Source organism: Diabrotica undecimpunctata, chromosome 5, assembly GCF_040954645.1.
Source record: "Diabrotica undecimpunctata isolate CICGRU chromosome 5, icDiaUnde3, whole genome shotgun sequence".
In the NCBI taxonomy this organism is placed as follows: Eukaryota; Metazoa; Arthropoda; class Insecta; order Coleoptera; family Chrysomelidae; genus Diabrotica; species Diabrotica undecimpunctata.
The window spans coordinates 8,505,864-8,532,969 of record NC_092807.1 but is presented as its reverse complement, the minus strand read 5'-3'; the positions used below and the strand labels follow the sequence as shown (position 1 = coordinate 8,532,969).

The following is a 27,106-nucleotide window of genomic DNA, read 5'->3' as shown; positions in this document are numbered from 1 at the left end:
GTCTAATTAATGGCACCAAATTTTTATAATGTTTTGAAAGACAAAATTTTTAAATGTTAATACAAATACTTTCAAATACCACTTTTCGATGGTAATAAATAAATTTAAAAAATTTCTGTAACAACCATCTTGTATGAGAGCCTTACTCTGAAGTCTGTCTGACAGGTTTAAGGCTAGCCTATTCGATCATTAACAAGATCTTTCCTTTTTTATACCAAATTCTTGAGAAAGCTCAAGAGTTTAACATCTATAACAATCTATACCGCCTGTTTGTCGACTTTAAAAAACATATTATGACACTATTATAAGACAGAGCCTATCGAATGCTATAAATTAATTTGGGGAATCCAAAAATGACTACTGGATGGCACTTTCAAGAAATTACATCAAGAAATTTACTACCAACGTCTTTGTTATTGAATATATCTCCAAGTACAGTAAGAAATTAAAGTACTTTTATGTATAAGTAACTAGAGTATTTTTATTTATATTTGGGTACCACAAGCAGCAACTTAAACTTATTAATTCGTAAGGTTTTATTATGCAATTTGCAATTTATTTAAATTTTGCAATGGATTGTGTATTTTATTATCTTTTAATTTGTGATATTGACGATTTATGTAATTTTAGTAAATTTTAAATTGTTATTGTTATTTTTCTGACTTTTTGTAAGCTTTGTCTATAAAATTATACGGTTTTCAGTGGCAATAAAGCATATTTCTAATCTATTATATTCTAAAAACTCATATATATGATAAAAATAACCATCGCTAACATGCTATCCCCAGTAAAAATTCCGAACGACACATCAGCCCACTTTGAAACACACAGAGGACTTCGACAATGAACTCAAAATAGATTTAGAAAAGGTCATTAGAGACGCTAACTTAAAAAATAGGTGAACTATATTTAATATATCAATCCAGACTGACAACCTGGATATCATTACAATAATCAGGCCAAAAATAATAGAAGTCCTAACAAACCCAACAGTTGCAGCAGAACAATGAATATATAAACCTGAGTAAAGACGTATAAACGTTTTAAAACGTACAAATATCTTCCGGTATAAGATAAAGGTTGGACAGGAGGATAGTCCTGGCTCTCGTATATGAAAAGAAAATACTACACAAAAGATTTGGAGCGGTTTGTAAAGACAAAACATGAAGACGCAGATACAAGTTTGGGCTACAGAATAGAACATTGTTATGCAATTAAACAATTCCGTCTACAATAGGCAGGACATGTAGCCTGAGCACTCGAATCAAATATGATGAAAAAAAACACAAAAGCGCACCGATGGGAACCATAAACCGGTGTAAAACAAAGCTCCGATGGATAGAAGCTGAGAAAAAGACCAATATATTGAGAAGATAGATGCTATTAAGTAAAAAACTATACCACAATACTCAATTTGACGCTGGATACTTAAGAAAGTCGAGGTTTTTTAACGACTGTCGCATCACGTATGATGATGATCCCGTGTAATTACTAATAAAAAACTTGTTCATATTCATGTCCTTTATATATCACCATAGGGGATGTAAGGGCTTGTCAAAGTATGGTCACTTATACACTCCCACGGTGCCTTACAGAGGGTCTTCGACCAGTCTATTCGAAGTACCCTCTGCGTATCTTCTATCTTTAGTTGATAATTAACATCTCTTACACAGGAGTAGCAGGTGGACAAGGTCCAGCCACAGAGTCTAAACGTTCGTAGAACTGGAGCAGAGCCCCAACATCGGACTCCCAGGGTGCAGGGGACCCTATTTGGGAGCCGATACCAGACTGGCCGAGAGCAGAAAATGTCGCATATTTATATGTTTTTATGTGGCATTTTCAGATCTCTCGGCCAATAGAAAAATTGACATACGTTTTAAGGCGACGCGATGCGCATCGGGGTACGTATTAGTCCACGTTTAAGGCACCAGGATAACATATACATTACTGTGAATTTTTATATCAAAGATCGTACGCATTTGCGACGGATATTTTGTAATAGTGCATTGTTTTCAGGTTTATAATGGTCTAGATACATTTCTTCCTGATGTTTCGCTGGCCACTAATTGAAGCCACAGCCTCAATGGCAAAAATTAAAACAAAATTATTATAATTCGTATTATCCCGTCAGAAGTCGCATAGTGAATAATTTAATATTGTCTAATTTCTATAAAGGAACTGATCAACTATTCAAAAAGCTTTATGGCAATATGACATAACATTACCATAAAATCGAACCTGACAATTGTATGGAACCGTTAGTTTTATATCTTAATTTGGTCGAATCGATCAACATCCGTTTTATATCATTTACATTAGACCGTTACTTCGTACAATGATATAAAGGAATTCTTGAAAACAGCATATTTATTGGACAAATTGATTTCTTTTATTTCATTACGCTTGAATTCTTTTCGTAATTGAAACAAAAATTATTGGGAAAATTTCAAGTGTTGTTTTTTGCTCGTATGAAGCTGAGCTCGTATGAACTTATGGATTGCCACATAATATTTATAATTTGGGCATTATGTAAATAATGCTGATTTTTTCACTTAAAGATTTGTTTTGTGTGGTTGATCAACCCATTCTGGGTTTGGTTTTACAGTTTCTGGTGTGAATTCGCTATTTCCACTTCTTTTCTCTATTCTTCTCTCTCTTTGATTGTCCTTTTTATATTACCAATTTCCAGTCTCCTTAAATCTTCTTCCACTTGTCTCTTTTTCTGTCAGTCTTCTACTTCTGTTTAGGTCAATTCTTCTTCTTCATCATCTTGTTCTGTGTTCTCTGTGTTCTCTGTTCTCTATCCGTTTCTTGATATATTTTTTCGAAATACTTCTGCCATTTTACTACTTCTATATCTATATTAGCTGTCCGTTTTCGATTACCTAGTAGTAAGTATTGGTAAAATGGTTTTGAGTTGTGTCTATTATTTTCTGTTTCTATCTCGTGCATAATTTCTTCTATTTTTTTATTTTTTCTGTTGTATATTTGTAAATAAAAATTTTTTTTTTTCTTTACATCTCCATGTTTCGCTAATTATTTGTTAGTTTCATCAGAAGAAACTACGATAGAATTTATAAAATTAATAAAAAGAAAAGTTTTATAAATTATTAGACTTACAGAGTATTTTTTTATTTTTTAATTAGTGATTAAGAAACACAAAAAGCCAACATAAAAAAAGCACAACTACATATTTAACAAACAATAGAAATAGTCAGTTTTATACATGTTAAAAATACACAGTATGGATAAAATTTTTATTGTTTATACAGTAAAATTAATTTAGATTATTTAGAATATTACAGTAAATATTTCTTTTTAGTTAAGTTTAGTTAATTATTGTAATTTAATGACTCTTGTGGTGGTCAACTGCCGCACAGGTATTTTTCTCTTTTTTACGATCACTTTTGTGTTGTGTTATTCTCTGTTTGAGCCAGTGTTAAGTTTGACCGATATAACAACTCTGTAAATCCGAACAAGGCAACAAATAGTTTTATAAAGAGTTGGAGTCTTGTCTTTTACTTTTGTAAACAGTTGTCCGTTTTTTAATAAATTATATTTAACCATTCGTATATTAGTAAATTGTTTAAATAATCTAGCCGCAAAAGGGATTAAATGCTTTATCAATGGCAGTTTTTTATATTGAATTCGTTGTACTGCTCCGATATTAGTAGGACCGTCAAAAATATCCAGAGTTAAATATTAGTTTTTTGAGGATATATTTTGGGTATTCATTATTTGCGAAAGTGTTTAATAGCAAGTTTAAGTTTCTGTTCATGAACTTTTCGTCACTTATAATACTGACCCTATTTTTCATTTCAATTATTGTATTACTTTTCACATTTATTTGATATCTTCGCTCTTAGTTTTTTTTTCTACTAGGTGGTGATTAGAGTCTAGATTTGCGCCTCGGCGATTTGCAAAGATAATACCTGAGCAGTGTTGAGTGTCATTTGCTACGTGAACTATTTGGTCGATTGTGTTCCCATCTGGTGACCTCCATGTTTCGTTGTGCACATTTTTATGCTGTAAAGATATGCTTGCTAGCATCATATTTAGGGATGTAGCTAGGTTGATGAACTTGACTTTACTGCCATTGCCAATGGTTGGTCTACGGCAATCTTCCTGTACTACTTTTGCATGAAGATCACCCAAAATTATTTTAATATTGATTTTGGACCTTCGTTCGACCTGTCGTAGAATGTTTGTATTATTAATATAGCTATTAATTTTAGCAATAAACCAATTTTTTACAATAAATAGGAGGTCTTAAAATAAAATCGCTGTATTATAATTTTTACCGGGAGTCCGCCTCTGATGTTTTGTCACTAAGAACCAATAACTGTGGTTATTCCATTAATGACAGTGGCAATAATAACACTAATCTTGTAACAGGGGGAAAATCAAGATGATATATTTTGAGAAAAGCTATACAAGACATTCATGATTGATAAAAGCTAATTTGTGTGCTATTATTTTCGGTGGTCGTCAGCAAATATACAGTTACATAATAATGAAAACTGTTTAAAAGTGACGACAGTTATTCTCATAAGGAAGAAGTTAAATTTTTCAAAAAATTTTAACACGGAAGAGCATTCACTAATAATATTCATAATATTATCATAAAAAACGTTTCTATCGTCCCGAAGACTCTTGCAGCCATTTAGTTATAGGTGAAAGTAATTACATACAATAATTATAATTTTAAATAAAAATAAACATAAAAACGATAAATATCTTGAACATGGATCATTTATTTTTATGTTTCTCTATTAGACAAGCATAAAAATATTTTGTTTTCACATAAACCGCATCAACCTTTGACACAGTATTCTAAATATGGTCAAGGCCTGATGCAATTGGTCGAAGCGCCACGATAACTATAATATAATGACTCTAATCATATATTATTAGATATGGACGAAGTTTTTGCGAAATTGACGACATACTATATTGGTATAAGAATAAGTTGAGACCCGCGGTTTCGAAAAAAAAAAAATAGTTTTGACCTTCAGTTAACAAACTATGTGGGGTTAATATTATAATTCGAGATTCGGTTATTGTTAAGTATTATTCCAATATATGTATATATAATCAACTAATTAAAACTAAAATGTCAATAACTCTCATTACATACATCACTGTGTCTTGGTTGTTTGTATTAATTATAATGGGGTATAATTCCAGTCTCCAAATAGGTATTCTTTCTCTGAATTAAAGGCCAAATGTATATCGCGGTGAAGCATAAATCAGTCTAACCTTTCGCGTTTGAATTGGTATCAATAGAACGAAATAACTGTTATTTCGGTGTCCCCATCTTCAGTCATTCGGATTGATACAAATTCAAACTAGGAAGGTTCAACTAATGTCTATAAAATCTTTACCACGTTAGTGGTTAGCGCACAGAGGTGTCATCTACTCTGATAGCGAAGTACGAAAATGATTTAATATAACCATTTTCTATCTCTCTGGGCTATCGAAACGTGTAAACGATTAAAAGGTTTAGTAAACGCTTGCTATTGCTCTAATGAATTAAAAGCCAAATATATATGGCGTTGACGTTATATACGAGTTTAAAAGATGCTTCCTTCTTTGCAATATAATTTCTTAAAAATAAAGTTATGTTTACTGCCATATTAGGAAATTCCACAAGTCCACGCCTTGGTGAATCTTTTTCACGCAATACCTGTAACAATAATTAGTTTATTAAAACTATATATTGAAAACAAAATTGTATAATTAGAAGAATGAAGATGAAAAAATGTATCATCAGAAATGGAGTACTTAAGGTCGATCTGCACTCTCATATAATTTGTTTCTGATCCTAGAGATAGCTCTACTGCGGCATGCTGCTGTGGTAAAATTTTCAACTTATTATTTCTACATGATGACTGTAATATTTTCAAACCCTAACATAAATTACAGTTTTCTATCGGTATATCTATTGGCTGAGTTGCCAAGTTGTGTAGACAGTTATTTTAATAAATACGCTTTACCATTTAATGCTGATATCTTTATTACTAGTAGACCAAGTATGCTAAGATATCATTTTACCATACATAAAGATATCATATTATCTTTATGTATAATAACTGCTCTGCTGTGTCAATCGGAAAATAGTATATATCGTGTTCATATAGTGAATTCATTAACAAACATGTTTTAATGATTTTACCAAATATACAAAGTTACGCCCTTGTAGGAACATATTGTTATTATAAATTGTCCTACTACTAAAACTAATGCTAATACCAATATAAAAATTACCTCTATTACGTTATGCAAGGAACACTATTGTTTGTAAATTATAAAATAATTAATTAAAAAGCCTAAAATAGGTTTTTTATAGATATATTACTTGTAGAGTGTAAATTTTATGACATCTTACTTTCAAAACAAAAGTTACAGTACCATTCCTGTAAGTTTCAGCATGGTCAGTTCAAAACTTCAAACCGATAACATTCTTATTAAAGTTTGTTGTAATCTGCCAAAGTGTTGTACAAAGTAATTGATATGGCAACCCTGTTAGTATGGCATTTCGTTTGAAGCGTTTCCGAAAGTAATGCTATCTATCGATGATAAATATTACCGATCGGTGGCACCGAGAGATGAAACCATCTCTCTACAATACAATTTAATGGCGGCAGTTCAAGATATAATTCTTGTTTAACGAGATTTTTCATATGTTTAGGAAAAAATATTTAATGTTTTATTGCAAATATTTTTGATTTTTACAGTTTTATATATGTTGTTATTCAATTTTTTCCGGTTTCTTACCGGTAGCTTTATTATAAACCAGAACATATTATTTTTTCCTATTGTGTCAAAACTGTACATTCAAAAATTTTCAAAAAATTCATAAGTATTTCTTAGGATTATATCTTCATGTTGTAAAAAAATTAACAAAATTGTATGTTTGGTTTTCCCTTTTTATACTTGGAAAAAAATAGTTTTTCTGAGTTTTTTCAAAAACGAAAACATGAAGTTTGCTCACAATTTGTCAAAATACTTCTAGTTATCACATATATCTTCTCAAATTTTTTCAAATTTTTTGAATTTGTAGTTTGTCTTTTGGGGGGGTGCAGATCAACCTTAAAATGCTCGAAAATGATGATTATGTAAATAACCCGAGGAAATATTAAGTCTAAGGAAGTCCAAGAAAAAAATGACTTAAATACAATATTTAACGTTTACTTCGAAGATAGGTATATCAACCACGTGTTTATTACTAAGGAGGGTGAAGAAATACAGAGAAAGATTTTGTCTAGAACCTATACCATCATTTCATTTGAAAAATGTATAATTTTATAAAATAAATTACAGCAATAACAAAGAAAATTGTAAATAGCCGGAAGAAATGCAAATACCTGTAGTCGTCTGAAAGATCCATTCTCATTTTAAGGCTATCCTTTATTAATACATTACAAATTTCAAAGAAATCTGTTCCAAAGTAGTAATTTGTGGGTTTCACACATGCAATTACCTCGATATTTATACATATATCCACAAGGCGTATGCCAAACGTTGATGCAGTTGTTTATACTCGTTACTGTAGCTTGACCATCCATCGTAAAAACCATCTGACTGCCGCATTCCTTTATTAATACGAGCTACTTACGTTTTACCGGTTAATTCCACCAAAAAGAAAGGCTACATTTGCTAAAAAACAGTAATTAAGAATAACAATAGAAATTTGAAAATTGCCATCAAAAGTCAAGATATTTAGTATTATTGAAAATACGTCTTAAGTTATGTTTTATTAATAATGTACCACTTTGTGGATTTATTGACGTTGAAGAAGAATGCGACACTGTAGCTCATAATAACCACTTAATAACACAAACAGACAGGCGTCGTCCCACACACTACGATCACTTTATTTTATAATACATTTCAAGCACAAGTTTTGGTACTGATTCGAAATTCCATGGAAGGGTAACTGACCAGTCGCATTAGGATTAGGAGGCGTGGCAAATTTGTTGGATGCGAAAAATCAGAGATAATAACAAATAAACATTAAAGGCCTTCTCACAGGCAACACCTTTCCGGTTAAGGGTTGAGTAAAAAAACAATGTTACCTAACGCATTGTTTGAACTCTCCTTCCGCTTCTTTAACGCACCGTCATGCTTAACAAGACCCTTCCCCAAATTGAGTGATGTAATACTTGAACTACCCCTATAGGAACAATGCAATCAATTTGGGGATCCATATTTTGCAATAGAACAAAACAGAATTCCTCAAGAATTGAGATCAAGCATCCTAATACCCCTCTTCAAGAAGGGGGACAAATGGGACCCATAAAATTACAGATGAATTAATTTATTAAACACAACACTAAAATTAACAACCACAGTGATAACAAATAAACTGAATGAAATTATAACACTAGCAGAAGGACCACAAGGTTTTAAGTCGGGAAGATGATCCACCGATGCTATATTTATAATAAGGCAAGTGCAAGAGAAATCATTAAAATACAACAAACCGGCATATCTATGTTTCGTGGACCTTAAGAAGGCATTTGACCGGGTCAAATTAAAAGACTTATTTTACGCAAAAGAGATATCTCTAGGAATAATCAAAACGATCGAAAATATCTACCAAAACAACACAATAAAAGTAAAAGTAGAAGAAGAACCAACCGACCCTATTAAAGCTGGTAATGGGATAAGACCGGGAGATTCCCTGAGTCCTCTATTGTTCAACCTGATTATGGATGAAATAAAAAAAAGTAAGAACTAAAAAAGGATACTAAATGGGAGAGAACCAACTTAAAATAATCTGCTATGCAGACGACGCAACACTACTCTCTCAAAGTGAATACGGTTTACAACGTATGCTGCACCAATTTAATATAACCGCCAGAAAATTCAACATGTTAATTTCCCCAAAAAAGACCAAATGCATGGTCAAACAAAGTTGTAAATTGGAGCTGGAAGGTCAGATAATAGAACAAGTGATGAAGTTTAATTATCTAGGCATCTCATTATCTAGCTGCGGAAAGCTCGAAACTGAAGTGGAAGATCAAGTGAATAGAGCAAATAGAGCCGCAGGTTGCCTGAATGAAACAATATGGAGAAATAAAAATATCGGGACAGAAATGAACGGCAGAATTTACAAAACAGTCATCAGACCAATAATGACATACGCGGTAGAAACACATCATGTAGGTACTGGGTAAGAAATAGAAGAGTAGAATGGAACGATCATATGAGCCGAATGACAACAAATAGAGTAATAAAGATGGCAAGAGAGGGTTCCCCAATAGGAAGACGATCAGTAGGAAGACCACAAAAACGATGGAACGACAACATACTGGAGGCATATTGAAAAACAGGCAGAATCATGTCTACATAAGAAGAAACAAAAGAAGATATTTTGTAGAAATTTTTACTGATATTGACGTGAACTATATGATGGACGAATACATATGAAATATTCAGTGACTCAGAAATACATTTTAACCCAATCAAACGGTATCATACAATCATATCATGAACTGCATCGATATTTGCGGTGGTTAACAAAAATATCGTAAGTGAATAATTATTTCTTCTTTGTCCATTAAGGAGATTGGCGCATTAACACGGCCCATCTGCAGCAGGTCTGAAGAGTTTTTTTTAACCAGAACATGAGTCGTCTCCGCGGTCATCTTTTTCCTTCCACTTTCTTTTTTTCTTTCCTTCGTAGCGTTAAGTTGTTTTTGTCTTTCTACTTTCTGGACGACGTTGATAATAAGCCAGTTGAGCGCACTTGGACCTTTGACCTCCATGGCTTGAACCGTAAGTGTATCTGCTTCGCACTTTGGTGACCGTACGCGCATGTCTATTATTTGAATATGGATGAGTCATGCAATCAATTTTGGAGGTTAATGCATTCGATTGTTGAAATCATTCAAAAAATGGTAACAGGGTACAGCCGCATTTCCCATTTAAAATCTCATAAGAAATCGCTAAGGTTTATTCTGCTCATTTTTTGAGCGTTTTGTGGTGGTGGTAGAATATTTCGTGGGATCGTGACATACGATCCATCATTGGAAAGGAGAGGGGATAGCGAATCTTTTGAGGCAGAAAAAACATATATGGCGGCATTGCCAAAAGGAAATCACATCATATCTCCGTGATTATTGGTCCGATTGGAGCGTGATTGTGTATTTGTTCTCTGGTCTGTTGGGAGACATCAGTTTCTTATAATAATGCTTTAGTAACGATTATAAGAGAATCTAAGATCTGTAAATATTCTACAGATTACTATTTTGTCTTATCTTACAGTGTAACTTATATTTTTACTACATTTAAAAATGTTAAGGATAAAGTTTTAAGCATCGTTTTAATATTTAGTGGAATGGACTAGAGGAAATCTACTTAAACAAAATATGCTAATTAGCTAACAGGTTATGAAAAGTAACATTTTTACAAAGTGAGGAATTGTTTAGTTTATAATATGAGTTTGTCTATGACACGAAAACAGCTATTTTATTTATCGATTATACTATTTAAATATAATAGCTGCGGTGAGAAAAGAAACTCTTAAATTATCGAAAATACCAACTAGCCTGTAGAAACAAGGTGGTAATACGTTAGTAGGACACAAAACTAAATAACTTGTACAAAATATAGAAATAAATCCAATAAAACCACATGGCTAATAAGTCTAATTGGATTTTTGATCCCGTTTTTCTTAGAAAATGCTTTGTTACCAATTATTGATTGTCAACTACATATTAAAATAATTGACAAAAAAGGAGCTGTCATTTATATGTATAGTGTAATTATTCCACTATAACAATATTTGTTGGCTGTACACAGAAAATACGATTGCTAAAAAGCTAACCACAGGAACACCTGTAGGAAGAAGAAGCAAAAGCCGACCGCGAATTAGGTGGTTAGATGGAGTTAAAACCGACTTACGGATATTAAAAATCAGAAGATGGCAACATGTTGCCAGAAACCGAACAGAATGGCGACGAATCTTAGGGCAGGCCAAAATCCACAGAGGATTGTCGAGCCAATGATGATGATGATGATAACAATATTAAAAACTGGAATGTTAGAATGATAAAATGTTAGAATGATACAGCAAGCTTTACTAATAAAGAACTGCACTTTTCATCCTTATTTAATAGTTGGTGAAAGATAAATTTTATAAGCACAAGACCAGAGTACTTGGATCTTGGGTAGTAGCTTTCCGATCTAGTGTTTTGAATAAAAGCATAAACTATGCTGATTGTAAATGATTAGAAATAACCTCAACGGAGTTTTCAACTAAATTTTTTATTAAGCAATATAAGGTTTTTAATAAAAGAGGGAATGGAAAATAAGATTTTTATCCACCTCTAGAGATAACGACGCCGAAAAAATTATCTATAGCAATTTTCTCACCAAAATTGGAAAAAAGAGACATCACCAACTGCAATACTTAGTAGAGAATATAATATACAACATACTGGGCAATATTACAAACAACCATATTAAGAAGCATATAGAGAATAGCTCAACACTAGACAGACTTCTAGCTAAGCTTTTTTAATGATCCTAAGACAGAATAGATTTATTTTCACGTTTCAGAGCGACTGTAAAAGCTGTTCTGAAGAGGCCTATTAGGCCGAAATACGTATAAGCGGATACACAGACGGACTATACGTGAAATCAAATCTTAACTGTCTTTTCCTTTTTATTCCAATTTACTTTGTACGAGTACTAGAAACCAATTCGCTAAGGATTTTTGCTTAGTTGAGTAGATATGTTGTGGAATGCAAATTTTAGATTCCCCATGTCTCTAATAACATCTTTATCAACGTCTGTTTTGCCTTGCAATTCTTAGAAGGCACAGATTAAAGCCAAAATCTGAATTTGGTTTCTAAAATTAGTTTACGGAGTTTATATCAGATGTCGCTATTTGCGTCCATTCAAAGCCATGTTAGAGTTGCTTCCTAAGACAGAATAGATTTATTTTCACGTTCAGAGCGACTGTGAAAGCCGTTCTGAAGAGGCCTATTAGACCGAAATACGTATAAGCAGATACACAGACGCACTATACGTGAAATCACGATAACATACAATATAGTCACGATAACATACGGCTAATAACATAGATTTCTCATAAGAAACATACGGCTTCCCGAAACAAACCTTAGGGATTCCCAAAACTTAGGGATAAAATATAAACCCCTATTTTTTGTTTGTGTTCTATAGAAGAACTCGGAATAGAGGATGTGTCAACATGGACTGGAGCATGAGCATTTTGGAATTTGGAGATCATGAACCACACAAAATTTATTTAGAACTCTGCGTTACAGGAAGAGTTTAAAAGAAAGCGAAACATAACGAATGAAACAGGACCCCAACTCAAAATCAAACAATAAATACATGCTTATAAAAAGTTTACTCTCTAATTTATAATTGCAAGATTCCAAATCTCGCTTTTCGACACGATCACCGCCCCAGTTATTGTTTCGCTGACCCATAAGGACTTCATCTACAACACCCACCAGCAAAGATCTAAATCTTCAAGCTACTGCCCAAGGTGCTAATCATTTTTTTGATGTATAATGCTAAAAAATAACGTCAATCGTCATCTTTAAGTAACAGTCATTGATCTTGAGAGGACGTTGCTCTTTTCGAGAGAGGCGCTAGCGCTTATAGTAGAGGTGGGAGGTGCTTTTTAGGGGAAGTAACTGTTAAATGAAAATTGGAAGAGAAAAAGAAAAAGAAATGATGAAATGCATTTTTAACGTTTCCTCAAAGATATTTTTTGGAAAAAAGACGTGCTTATTTCACGATCGACAGAAGAATGATTCGTTTTCTATTAGTTCTCCTACTATATTTCCTAGATCTGCTACTTTCTCATTCCTTTGTGATTTACAAACGTCCTTTACTTTTTTATTATTAAGTCTGAAGAGGGAGCCATGAGTTAATCTGGTCATTCATGTTTTCACTGATTTTAAATTTTTCTCTGTTTTCCATTAGAAGGTTTGCAAAATAATTTTTCCATGTTTGGGCGTTATTGGTGATTTTATGTCTTTGGTATTCGCTTTCCTTACGTTTTTAAATACTTTTCAACTTTCTCTTCTTCCTTTAGAACATGTTCTCTCCCAATTGTCATTTTTTTTTTTCGTACCCATTACTTTTCTAACTCTAACTTGGGTTTCTTAAAATTTAATTGTGTCTGTCACCGTTAAGACCTTAGGTGATTGCGATACTGTTCCTGTTTTATTCTATTTTCTTTTTAATTTCTGTTTTCCACCAATAAGTTTCCACATGTGTTGCTGTTGAATAACTGCCCTGGTCATCAATCCGCTGATGAACTTCGTACTGAAGATGGTAAAATTTTTGTCATATTCTTAACATTCAACACGACAGCGATGATTTATTCAATGGAACAGAATGTCATCCAGGGCACAGAACTGCGCTACCGAAAAGCTTTACTCTCCAATATTCTTGCTGAGAGCAAAGTGGAACGAATCTGGCAGTAGCTTTGAAACAAGTTAATCTGAAGGACGTCGTTTTTAATTTGGCAAATTGTTGGTCATCCATTTTACAACGTTTGATTCAACTTTCTTGGAAAAACTTGAGCCCAAACTTAGTGGCTGTTGTTAAGTTCTCATCCAATGAAAAAGACATCATTTTAAGCTCCCTTATCGCTCAACTGACTTAACACAACACGATAATAATTACTGAATCTAAGGTTCAAGAATGGGCATCAGGTGGCCGTGACAAAGAAATTGACCCCCAAGAAATGTTCACGGGTGAAGAAATTGTAAGGGTTATTTAAAATGAAGAAACAGAAGATGGGGATGTCGATGATGAACCACCTGCTTCAAAAACTTTTGCTGCTGAAGCTGTTAAAGCCCTGAACACGGCCATCAGTTGGGCAGAAGACAACCTATAAGAGCCAGAGCGTTTGATCAGCAAGTTGAGACTGGCGTTCAGAAAAAAATTACAGATTTTTTACTGCTTTCCATTGAACTTTATATAGATAATATGTATTTATTAAATATATTGTATATATATTTGTATAATATAATATTTTATTAATATACATAAAGCATTTTCAGTCATTTTCATTGTGTTTTTGCAGTTTTTCTTCTCCCAATAAAAAAGTCAATAGGAGACAATAGGAGACTATAACATCGAAAGAGTGAAAAATTTTACATACCTAGGTTCACTAGTTACCGCAAATAACAATGTCGGTGAAGAAGATAAGAGAAGAATACATATCGCTAATAAAACATATAATGGACTAATTAAACATCTAAGATCTAACAACATCACAAGAAAAACCAAATGCAAAATATACAAGACCCTGATAAAACCGGTCCTTGTATATGGATCAGAGACATGGACACTGTCGAAAAGCGATGAAAACCTATTAGGCACATTTGAACGAAAAATCCTTAGACACATATATAAGGGGGTAAAGGAAAATGACATATGGCGCAGAAGATATAACTTTGAACTATACACAGCATACAATGAACCTGAGATCATAACATCCATAAATATCGGACGTCTGCGCTGGATGGGCCATGTTGAACGAATGTTGGAGACTGAAACACCAAAAAATATTATGAGGCAAACACCAGTAGGAAGAAGGTCAAAGGGAAGACCCAAAGTCAGATACATGGAACAAGTAGAACAAGATCTGAAAACACTTAAGATTACCAACTGGAAAAACAAAGCAAGGAACAGAACAGAATAGCGGAAAATCCTAGAACAAGCCAGGACCCAGAAAGGGTTGTCGAGCTACTGATGATGATGGTGAATAAAAAAGTCAAAGGTCGTTTACCCGAGATCGTTCGGGTTCAAGCGACCGCACTGTAATATAATTTGGTTAAAATACGAAATAATAAATAACTAATTAAATTACGTTACAGTACCACCTACTTTACCACCTTTTTCTTGATTAAATATTGACTATAAGCACATATGCTTGGATGTATAGTAATTTCCAGCCAATGCCAATCGGTCAAAATTTAACCAACGAAGCCGAAAAATACTTATGGGACTGGGATCAACAAACCGACTATACTAAACATTTTGACTGCGCCATGACGTCACTGTGGTCAACGATATATCGCTAATAAAAATACCATCTCATCCCACCTCTATATATTGTTGTGTGCCTATGAAATGAAGCGAGCAAAACTTTCTGAAAACTCGAAGATAGTTACTAATAGTACAGGTTACGTGGACTAATGCCTAGTTAATACATGATTATCTCGCCGTTCATAAAAATCCTAATTAGCTAATAATAAATTGATTCTATTACATTGAATAATTATAAAGATGTGACCATCTTGAATGATTCTTCGACGGTAATAATGTCAATCTTCATGGTTTTAACCTGTGGTGGTACAGCTTAGCATTTTTTCACAAAAGGTGACGAATGAAGATATTTCAAGTCAGAAAAGACATATTATAACTTCTCCATAATTAAATTCGTAGTTATTGCTGCTGTATTTGTTCTCCTCTGAGCGAAATTAATACTAATCGCTTTTTACAACAGTCCATTTTACAGATCAAAGAAGCCGAAGGAAAGGCTAATTCTGCCATAATTCAAAAAGCAAAATAATTAACACATTAAACTTAATAATAAATATTTTAATGTTCTTGCTTCCTTTTTACGCAAATCGGTTCATTCATGCTATGCAGAGGCACACATGCGTCACAAATATTTAGGACTTTTCATTTAATGAGTTTAGTATTTGTTGAAAGGGTCCCACGATACTTCTATTATTATGATAAGCAAATTTATGGATTTTGAATTGTACTACAATGGTTTAAATTGCTTACCTTAAATCAATCTTACTCAGGCTCTGTTTTCGTGGTTCAGTATCTCTGTTGTTGTATTTGCAAGTAAGAGGACCTTAAGGAATAATAAAACACATAAATATCCAAAATTTTCATCAATATATTGTATAAATAAAAAAAAAAATCAATAGAAAATATCATATGCAAAATTCCTCAATATAACGTCAGCAACAAAAATTCATATACTATAAAATGGATAAAATTTTATAACATTTTCAAAATTATGACATATAAATTACTAGAAAATCAAAGCATACAAATCTCAAATATCCCTAGCATGTTTGACAAATTGTAGGGATAGAAAAAGTTGTTTCTCTAATCACGTCGATAATTATTAGTAAAAAACCAACTTATCTTCCTATAGTTGTCCTTTTGAGAAATGTAAGATCAAAGTTGAAACTGCAAATAAGATCGTCTTTTTCTTCTGGAATCTGGTTTCTCCTGGTTAAGTGACCTCTCCTCCTGGTTAGAACTTTGCCCAAAGAGAATATTTTTGTCGGACAGAAATAAAAAACTCTGCCAATCTGGTTCTGCTTCCAATCGCTCCAAAATCTGGTATCCTCTCAAAAAGATCTCCCTAGCCCCATCTCACATAACTAGTATTTAATAAAAACTTACAATTGTTTGGAAGCTCTCTGCCTTTGTACTGCTTGGCTGTAAAATCACTCACTCCACGGCTTTTTAGACTACTACACTTCTTCTTCTTTAAGTGCCGTCTCTCGATCGGAGGTTGGATATCATCATCACTATCTTTACTCTATCTACTGCTGCTTTGAAGAGTTCTATAGAACTGCATTTAAATCAGTCCCTTAAACTCTTCAACCATGACACTCTCCTTCTTCCTATACTACTTCCTCCTCTTATCTTTCCCTGTATTATCAGCTTTAGCAGTTAATATCGCTGTCCCCTCATTACGTGTCCCAGATATTGTAACTTTCTTATTTTTATTGTGTTTATTATTTCGCATTCTTTGCCCATTTCTCGCAATACGTCCGTGTTAGTTTTCTTCTGTGTCCATGCTATTCTAAGCATCCTCCTGTAACACCACATTTCGAAGGACTGTAACTTATTTGTGTTCTTGCTTTAATGTCCAGCTTTCAAGTTCATATTGCATGTATCGAAAACACGTAGCATCTCAGTGCTCTTACTCTCAGTTCTAATCTAGGGTCTTTGTTGCAGAGAATTGTTTTCATTTTTACAAACGCATTTCTTGCTATTTCTATCCTGGCTCTTATTTCGGTTGTTTGATCATTATCGTCTAAAATCCTAGGTATTTGTATTTATCAACCCTTTCTATCGGTACATTTCCCAAATGTATGTTTTTTGATATATTTGTTTTCTTTGTTATTATCATGTATTTGCTCATTTTTATATTCATTTTTAGTCCATATTTTTCACAGAAACTGTTTGTTTTTGTTTAGCAGTAATTGGAGTTGTTCAGCAAAGCTTGCCATAATCACGGTGTCATCTGCGTGTCTTATGTTGTTAATAGATCTTCCGTTAATTAATATACCTTTACTTTGAGATATTAATGCTTCTTCAAAAATGGCTTCACTATATACATTAAATAGTAATGGGGACATAATACATCCCTGCCTAACTCCTCTCATGATTTCAATTTCTGGACTGGGTTCGTTATCTATTACGATTTGTGCTCTTTAATTCCAGTAGAGGTTTGTTATTATTCGTAAGTCCCTAGGGTCTATGTTTTTTGTCTTTAGAATTTGGACTAACTACTACACTATCTATCAAAAAACCCGCAGAAAATCAATATTTTATTTAATAATTTTACCAAGAAACACAAACAACCTTTTTCTTCCAAATCTTGTAATCGACTCCTCCGTATTTTTTCTTTCTTCCATCAACAAACTTGCCGCTTTCCCACCATTTTCTAAAGTCTCCCCCTTCGCCAATCAAAAATACCAACTGCTATTATATTTACGTTCAGTGTCCACCTATTCTGTGACATGGTTCTTGGAATCAATTATTATATCAACCCGCACTTTTAGCATTAGAAATAATTTCTTATTTGAAACTTAATCCTAACCAAATACCTTAAATTTATTTTCTTACCTAGTTTTCTAAATAGAAATAAAAAATTCGAATAATTCAATATTTCAAATAATTCCGAGATAGATAAAATTAAGGATTAAATATTTTATATTATATATAGATATGTATATATATATATATATATATATATATATATATATATATATATATAGAAATCGGGAAAATTAACCTTTATACAGCCAAAATATCAAAGCCGGGAATCGACATTGAAATCATAGAATTTTCTTTATTTTCTTTACCTACAAATAATCTATGATTTTTCTTCCATTGGTTATAGTTGTATTATGTATTTCACATTTTCATTTTACTACTTTTTATTATCAGTTAATAGGTTTTATTATTGTATACTAAAAAACTCTTCTTTGTTCTAGATATAAATGAATGCGACGACCCCGCAATAGCAGCCAGATGTGTGGAAAACTCGGAATGCTGCAATCTTCCGGCTCATTTTCTGTGCAAATGTTTACCTGGATATGAAGGAGATGGAGAAGTTCAGTGTGTTGGTAAGTCGGCTAATTTTTTCTTTGAAAGCCATCTGTTTTACATCAGTCATACTGTGTAGCATGTAGAAAGTCCTTAGGAATTCAGAATATGTAGTATTTTTTACAGTAAAATTATTTCCCGTCAAGATTTATACAAAGTGACGTAACTTGTATTTAAAAGTTCCAAAAAGCGCAACTTCGAAAGCGCATGGTTACATGCTACATTTGGTCAGTCCTCTTATACGGTGTCGAAGCATGGACATTAAAAATATTCACCATTAATCGTCTGGAGGCCTTTGAAATGTGGCTGCACAGACGTATACTAAAAATTCCATGGACGGCTATGCTGACAAATGTGGCAGTCCTTGAGAGAGCAAATGCTGCTCGCGAGCTGCTTGATAACATCAAATGTAGAAAGATGGAAAATTTTGGACACGTAGTAAGGGGAGACCGATATAATATTCTTCAACTTATTATGATGGGTAAAATCGAAGGACGCAGAGGAATTGGAAGAAAGCAGGCCTCTTGGTTGAAGAATATCAGGGAGTGGACAGGAATGAGGAAAGCTGAGAATGAGATCATAATCTTAAAATTGTTATTAAAAAACTGTAATCAATTTATATCTTATTCTTCTTCTTAGCCTTTTGTTGTCCATGTTTTTACATAGGCCTCTCCCAACTCCTTCCATCGGTCTCTATCCTGAGCAACATATTTCCAATTGGTTCCGGCTATTCTTTTAATGTCATCAACCTATCTCATCTGTGGTCTTCCTCTTGGTCGTTTACTTTTGTAAGGTCTCCAATGTTGTATACCCTAGTATTCCAACGTTGGTCTTTTTGTCTAGCAGTGTGGCCCGCGAAGCTCCATTTAAGTTTTTCAATTTTTGTTGCTATGTCCTCGACTTTTGTTTTGGATCTTACCCAGTCGTTTCTCTTTTTATCTGAAAGTCGTATACCTAACATTCCTCTTTCCATTGTTCTTTCGGTTGTGGCTAGTTTATTTATGTTTGCCTTGGTTAGGGTCCAGTTTTGACATCCATATGTCATGATAGGAAGGATGCATTGGTTGAACACTTTGCTCCTCAAGTATTGGGGTATTTTGCGGTTCTTAAGTATCCAATTAAGTTTTCCAAATCCTGCTCATGCTAGTCTTGCTCTTCCAGTAATTTCCGCACTTTGGTTCTCTTTGTCAAGTCTCAGGATTTGCCCTAGGTAGATATATTCCTGGATTTGTTTTATCTCACTGCCATTTATAGTTATACGTCTGGGGTCATTTGTGTTTGTCATGTTTTTTTGTTTTTTTTTTTTGTCATATTCATTTTTAGGCCGACGCATTGGGAGCTGGCTGCTAGTTCCCCCATCATAATTTGCAGTTCCTCGAATGTGCTCGCTATAATCACTATGTCTTCAGCGAATCTGAGGTGGTTTAACTTGTTGCCATTATCGTTAATGCCATAGGTTGACCAATTTGTAGTTTTGAAGACGTCTTCTAGGGCTAGGTTGGTCTTCAACAATATTTGTTATTTTATATTTGTCCTTCTCTTTTTTATTGTTGGCGTCTTTAATTTTGTTGATTTTTTGAACTCCCAGTGCAGGTCTAAGATATTTTAAGCCTCTGTTGTTTTCAATGACTCGCTCTATTAAGTTCTCGTTCCATTTTTGTATGTCGCGTTTTAGTTCTTTTCTAATTGTTTTATTAAGTTCTCTGTATTCTTGAGTATGGCGTTTATTTTGCGCTAGTAGTTGTCTTCTTTCCGTCATTAGCTGTTTAGTTTCATTGCTTATTTTGTCTTCTTTAGTCCTTGTTTTCTTTGCGACCTGTAGTCCTGCTGCGAGAAGGTTTTTATTTATATTTTTGGTAATCTCGTCAATTTGATCTTGATTATGTGAAGGATTAGATTCGAACTTATCCGCTAAGACCTCTCGGAATTGCTCTTCATTTGTTCTTAGTTTAAAGGCATCTATCCTCGTTGTTTTTTTAAAAATCTCTCTTCTTTCATGTTAATATTTATTTTTGATCTAACTATATGATGGTCACTACCCGTTGTTACCGTTTTTGGTAGTTCCGTTAGGTACGACCCATGTCCACTTTCTGTTAGGTTTCTTTTTGTAGAAGGTATTCATAGCAAATTATATGTTTGGAAAAACCCCGTAACAAATGTCTTAACGATTAAAAAATATCTGTTTTCAGACATCGACGAATGCCGCAATCCCAACGCTTGCGGTCCAAATGCTATATGTCAAAATACTCCCGGAAACTACACCTGCCTATGTCCGGAAGGTTTCCATGGAAATCCCTACAGCGGATGCATCGACTTTGACGAATGCCAACACCCACACGCTTGTGGACCCGGTGCCATATGCCAAAACGTCGTCGGAGGGAGAGAATGTTATTGCCCACCAGGTTTGTACATCATTTTTGTTCTATAGAAGGTACCTTTCACGAATTTACACCGATATTTTGGATTAGAGATGAAAGGTTTACTTAAACGGTCCGCTCCGCTGAGAAAGTTAAGAGCATATGCTCCTAATAGTAGAAAAGCGCAATACGGTATTAACTGATATAAATAATAGTGATATAAATAATATAAATACATATTATATATACACTTATAAAATTCATCTTATTTTTTTAACATCTCTAGAACATCGATCGATTCCAGGGTGGTTTTAAAGGCGAAAAAGTATTTCTATTTTAATTAATAAATAATAATAACAATATGAATAAAATAAGATACCACAAGAAAATAGCTTCGGAATAATAGTGAGAAAATATGATGAGATTGTCATCACTAAAACCGTGGCTATGTTCACGTCTATTTACCTGGAGTTCGATCCTTCGCCGAGAAGAGTTTTTTGTTTTTGAAATCCATTATAACGAAATATTGCCTTCTCGCTTTACATGTACTGAATAATATTAAGTTTACTATTTTTTGTAGGTTATGAAGGCGACGCTTATACGACAGGTTGCGGCGACATGGACGAATGCTCAAGATCCCAGCCCTGCGGCCGCAACGCACTCTGCTCCAATCTAGACGGAAGCTTCAAATGCACATGCCCACCCGGGTTCATAGGAAATCCCTTGACTGAATGCACAGGTATTTGTTTGGTCAATAACACCTGCCCTTGTACATATGAAACTCCCTTGTATATATACACTACAAATTTCAACAAGTGAAGACTGATTTTCTTGAAAAAGTTTCATGAATAAGATTGTTGCTGAGAATTAAAAGTCAGATATAGTGTAGGATCGTCTTACAGCTGAACATAGCTTGGAAAAACTTCGCAAGATGTGAAAGATTAAACTATAATACAAGAATGTATAAAATTCATCTTGAAAGTTTTTCGAAACAATGCAATTTTAGTGGCAACCAAAATAATTACTACCAAATATTTTTTAAAAGTCTGAGAAATTTTTTTTCTAATAAAACAAAAGAACTACCAAAATACTAATCAGCTTTATTCTATGTAGTTTGATTAATTTGAATCAGTAGTCATCATTTTTCCACTTAGTTGAATTCTTTGTGTTGGTGAGACAGATATTGCCTGGACGTCACTTATCAGTTGTCACTTATCATGTCATTTGTCAGATGTTTTGTCCACATGGAACTTAAATATATGATAGATGTCATTACACTTGATAATAGAAATATAATGTATTCAAAAATTTATTATTTGGTAAATCTGCTTTACAAAATATATCTCAAGAGTTGGTTAAACATATTAAAAAATAAATATTTTGGTGTCACATGTAGTATTTTTTATAACAAACTCATTAATAGTTTTTGAAAGACTTACTAAAGACCTACAAAGCTTCTACGAAAATCAGTTTTTTTATTTGATTAACACTACAAATGTCACCTATGGTATTTCAAAAACTGTACAACATTCTCATGATACCGAATAATCAACTAATTTAACTAAGTATCACGTACATAGAGAATGTATTCACGGCTGAATAATGCGCTGAAAACGATTAATAAAAAATAATTGACGTCATAAAAATCCCAAAATAATCTACCAAAAAAATCATTCATTCATTTTGTACATTACATTTAAAATGGTTCTTGTATATATTAAAAATGAAAATAATGTTAGAAATTATTTAGAGGAACACTATATTCAAGATTTGCATGAAATACTATTGTACGGAAACATAAAATTGAAACTTAAACTGCTGATTTTTTTTATAGAAGAAAACAAAATAGTATTCCGCAGACATTAAATATAGAAAAACATAATAAAAATCGCTGTAAACAATGCTTTTTTAATAATACTAACTTTTATGCTCTATATTTTTGTTTGTTACACTCCAAGAGGATTTACTAAAGTTTGTACAGATCAGTGTTGAAATGAGTCACACTAGATTAAAAAGAGACTCCCTAAATAAAACGAAGTTTAGTAAAATTCAAGCGTTTCTGTCATTTGGGTTAAGCTTTGCTTTAACCCAAACTGATAAGTGTCAAATCAACTCGAAACTATAGGTTTTCCGGGGCTCAGAGGCATAAATTTATATAGATAATGGTCAAATTTTATGCCCTTGACGCATATTAATAATTATTATTCTATAAGTTAATGTTATACATGAATTTTGGGCTAGATGATGACTCCAAAAGTGAGTCGAAAGCTCGATGGAACTAAATGTAACAGATCGAAATGAAGTGAGTTTAATATTACCATTTATTGTTATAATAAATAAGAAGAGTTTTGCCGAAACCTTTCGGAAAACATCTTGTATTCTTTTTTATTTATATCTTCTATATAAAGGAAAATTACACTTACTTAAAGGACAACTAGAAGAATTAGTCTGAAAGTAGTAGACAAAAACACAATATACAAAACTTTTAGATCTCTGAGATTACAGGGAAAACTTAGTGATCTATATACAAGAAAAAAAAACAAAATAATACACAGGTTGCGGAATTCCGGAGGTATTCTGCTTAAATTCCTTTTTTATATATAAAGGTGAAGAGCTCTTAAGTTGCTTAAGAAGAAAAATTGCACTAAAAGAAAAATATGAAAGTAGAGGACTTGAATAAATCTGGTAATAGTTAATCCCGTTATAGATTTAGAGGCTTGTGTATACGCTACACGCCACGTCATTTTTAAGATACAGAAAGCGTGTGTTAAGACGCGTTCTTGGTAAAAAGGAAACACCAACTCGTTCCGTGGTACGTTGTTTCTTAATGTAAATTAAATCATACAAATTTATACAAGAGCCATTTCAACATTAACTGACCCCATCCATATCTCAACTTAACGCTAATCAACTAACGCTTTTCTATAATCGGCCCGCCTAGACATTAACGAATGCGAGTCATCCCCCTGCGTCTCCGGAGCCACTTGCCAGAACTCTAACGGCAGCTACTCATGCTTGTGTCCCGAGGGATATACGGGAGCGGGCTTGCCCCACGACGATTGCCAAGACATCAACGAGTGCGATCGAGCGGGTGCTTGCGGGATTAACGCTCGGTGCATTAACGTTCCCGGATCCTTCAAATGCATCTGCCCGCAAGGTTTCACCGGACAGGGACACACTTTCTGTGAAAGTTAGTGCTCAATTTTCATGATATACCATTGGATGGTAGACGATGACTACTGTTAACGCCAACTTGTAACTTTATTTTCAATTTAAGTAATATTAATTTGATATTATCAAGTAGAGTTTTTATTGGTATTTTTGTTCGACATTTTTTGTCGACAAATAGTTAATATATTTATATGGTTTATTAGCCACTTGTCCTGAGATATCTACACCCCAGAGTAGGAAGCGAAACCTGCAAGAAGTACTGACTGGACATAAACCTAAAAACAAGAACCAAGAAATGGAGCAAGATTTGACTCTCTATAAACCGAGAAAAAGTTGAAAAAATAGATGAAGATCAGCAGCAAGATGCGTATATGACATAAACAAAGCTGGCGGAATACACTGCATGGCGAAAAAAAGTAGATAAGTAGCCACTTTAGGACACTTTGACCTTTGACCCAATTTTATGGTGGAGGCATCATTTTTTACTGGAGGCATTTAATATGTCACGTTTTATGTCGCATGTCACGTATTATGTCATGGTTTATGTCAAATGTCACGTTTTATGTAAAATGTCGTATTATGCCACGTCAGGTTTTTACATCACGTGACAATACGTGACATTTGACATAATACTTGATATTTGACGTAATACGTGACATAATACGTGACATTTGACATAATACTTGACATAATACGTGACATATTACGTGATATAAAACCTAACATAATACGTGACATAAAATGTGACATAATACGTGACATTTGACATAAAAATTGCCATACTACGTGAGACATTACGTCATATAAAAACTGACACAATATGTGATATAAAATGTGACATAAAACGTGACATAATACACGCCTTTACTAAAAATGACGTATCCACAAAAAATGGGATTAAAGTGTCCCAAAGTGGCTACCTATCAACTAAAAAAACATTTCTCTACTGGTTTTCTGATTTCTTGGTAATTATATATTTCAAACATTAGAGGTATTGCAATTGTAGATAGAAATAGATGAAATAGGAGAATCAGCATGAACATTCAGAAAGATGAATCACAGATACTCCAGTTTATAGCGAAAAAATTTTAATTTGGAACAGCAGAAGAAAGCTTTTGGAAAAGCTTCACAAAATATTTTATTGTGTCCACATTATTAAATTACTTGGAAACTTGGTAAAGAGGATCTTTAAATGTTGAGATATGGAAGACTGTGCAGGGTATGAATAATGGATAGAATTATGAAAGTTTTGAAATTTGTAATAATAGTTACAAAACTATAGTTCTATAATGGTTCTACAATACTTTTTTTGAAGATAAATCTGACAGACTGATCTCAGCGGTTTACTATATCCAAAAACTTCGCTGACGATGTCAGTGTTTGATCATAGCAATAAGATCAAGGCATTGAGATAAATACGTCTTCCAAGATAAGAAGCTAATAATCTGTATAAAAATTTTTATTGTTAAAGAAAGAATTTCATATGACTTGATATTCTTTGGTGTGCACGATTCAGAGTATCTGTGCACCAAAGATGACGATGTGGCGTTAACAATGGTTTATTTGGAATGCAGTATTTTAGATTTTCATCTTATTTTTCATAAAAAAAAAGAAACACAAAGAGGAGTTGAAATTGTGCATACTAATATTTAAGTATATTAAAATTATTAAAAAGTATACTAAATTTTCTATGTTCCTTAGTGTATGAATAACATCGGAACTGTTTTATTGCCCTCTAGAAATTTTTATCTTCAAATTCCCCTCGTTCTAATCTATTTTAGATTATTTTCTTTAAATGATCATAACTGATCTTCCTCCTTCATTTCTGTTTGTAAATATTTATAATATTAAAAGCCTTGGCTGATGTTTATTAATCTTCTTCAAAGCTAACTCATAAAAAATTGACCAATTAAAGGAGTTAATAGAAGATTTCTGAAAATATACTACCATATAAAAGTTTATTTTAACTTTTGGTGTTTTTTTGTGACGATTTCATTCCGTAATTTATGGACTTTGGTTTATGAGCACTGGAACTCATTGATCTTTTACTATACTTATATTACCTAGAGCAAGTCCGGCTTATTCTTCCTTATGGATAGTATTATTTTTATTTAGAGGAGTAGACTCTGTCAATCTCCTGTTTGTTTACTCCATAAGCTTTCTTAACGGTTCGGCTTGACAAATGTCAATCCAAAGACTTTCTTCTCAGATAACCCAGCCGTGGTAACTGACAGAGGAGCGTGAGAACGTTTCCTTCTTTTTATCATATAGGCAACACCTTGGATTATGCACCAATTCAAGTAGATGTAGGTCTAAGTCTGCAATGTGAGACTTAAAATTCCCACTACGTTGATACCAACCTGTTTCTTATTCTTACTCTTAATATGGGAATCCAGGGATCTCTTTAATAGAATCCTCATAAGACTACCCCAACCGGTGAATTCCAATGACTAACTAGGACCCCGTGGGCCTTAGTCAACTAGTCTTTATTGATCTGTTTATTCCCCCCACACCAGTGTCTTCAGATTCAGATTAAAATATTCTTGTGGATCATTACTACAGCAGTTACAGTTCTATTGCATTCAAAAAATTAGCTATACTAGGCTGTCAAGCCATTTATTTATTTATACACACATACCTATAAAAAAAGCGGCTTTCAGAATTGTTTGAAAACTAAAGTAAAATCGTTATTTTGATCATAGATCATTATTTTTTAGTTTTATCATACTTACCTATAATAATTCTTAGGCCCTAATTTCGTTATATAGTGAGTCTAACTTGTACATTTTCATATATGACATAAAAATCATACACCAGGAAAAGAAAATTTAGTTTTTCAATGTAAGTATATAACTTTTTCAACTCTTCATTTTATTCTTCTTCAAATTTCAAATTTCCTTCGCGTCATTGATTTGACTTTTTCAAATTTATGCACTGCTGAACTTTCGAATGTTTTCGTAAACTGCTCAAAGCATATCTGAATACTTTATCACACTGTCTATAAACTGTTGTACCATCTATATCATAAACAGAAGCATACATTCATTATTATCGATACCAATCATTGCATCAGTCGTATTTGGAAAGATTATTATACAATATACGGTATTGATTATATAGTGTTACGCAAGGTTCTGGTTTTAAAAGATAGTGTGAGTACATAAACATTTTTAATCTCTCAACAAAATAAAAAAACAAAAGTATTGGTG

The 27,106-nt window shown here is 33.2% G+C and overlaps 1 protein-coding gene across 3 annotated transcripts in view; it reads left to right on the top strand.

Annotated features, from left to right (window-relative positions):
- The window catches only part of dpy (fibrillin-like protein dumpy), a 532,146-nt gene that overhangs the window by 325,744 nt on the left and 179,296 nt on the right, over nt 1–27,106 (top strand). For all 3 annotated transcript variants that reach the window (XM_072531422.1, XM_072531423.1, XM_072531421.1), the window contains exons 6-9: nt 18,258–18,389; nt 20,559–20,771; nt 21,307–21,465; nt 23,668–23,916. In XM_072531422.1, the coding sequence (XP_072387523.1) occupies nt 18,258–18,389; nt 20,559–20,771; nt 21,307–21,465; nt 23,668–23,916 (753 nt within the window). The remainder of the gene's footprint in view (nt 1–18,257; nt 18,390–20,558; nt 20,772–21,306; nt 21,466–23,667; nt 23,917–27,106) is intronic.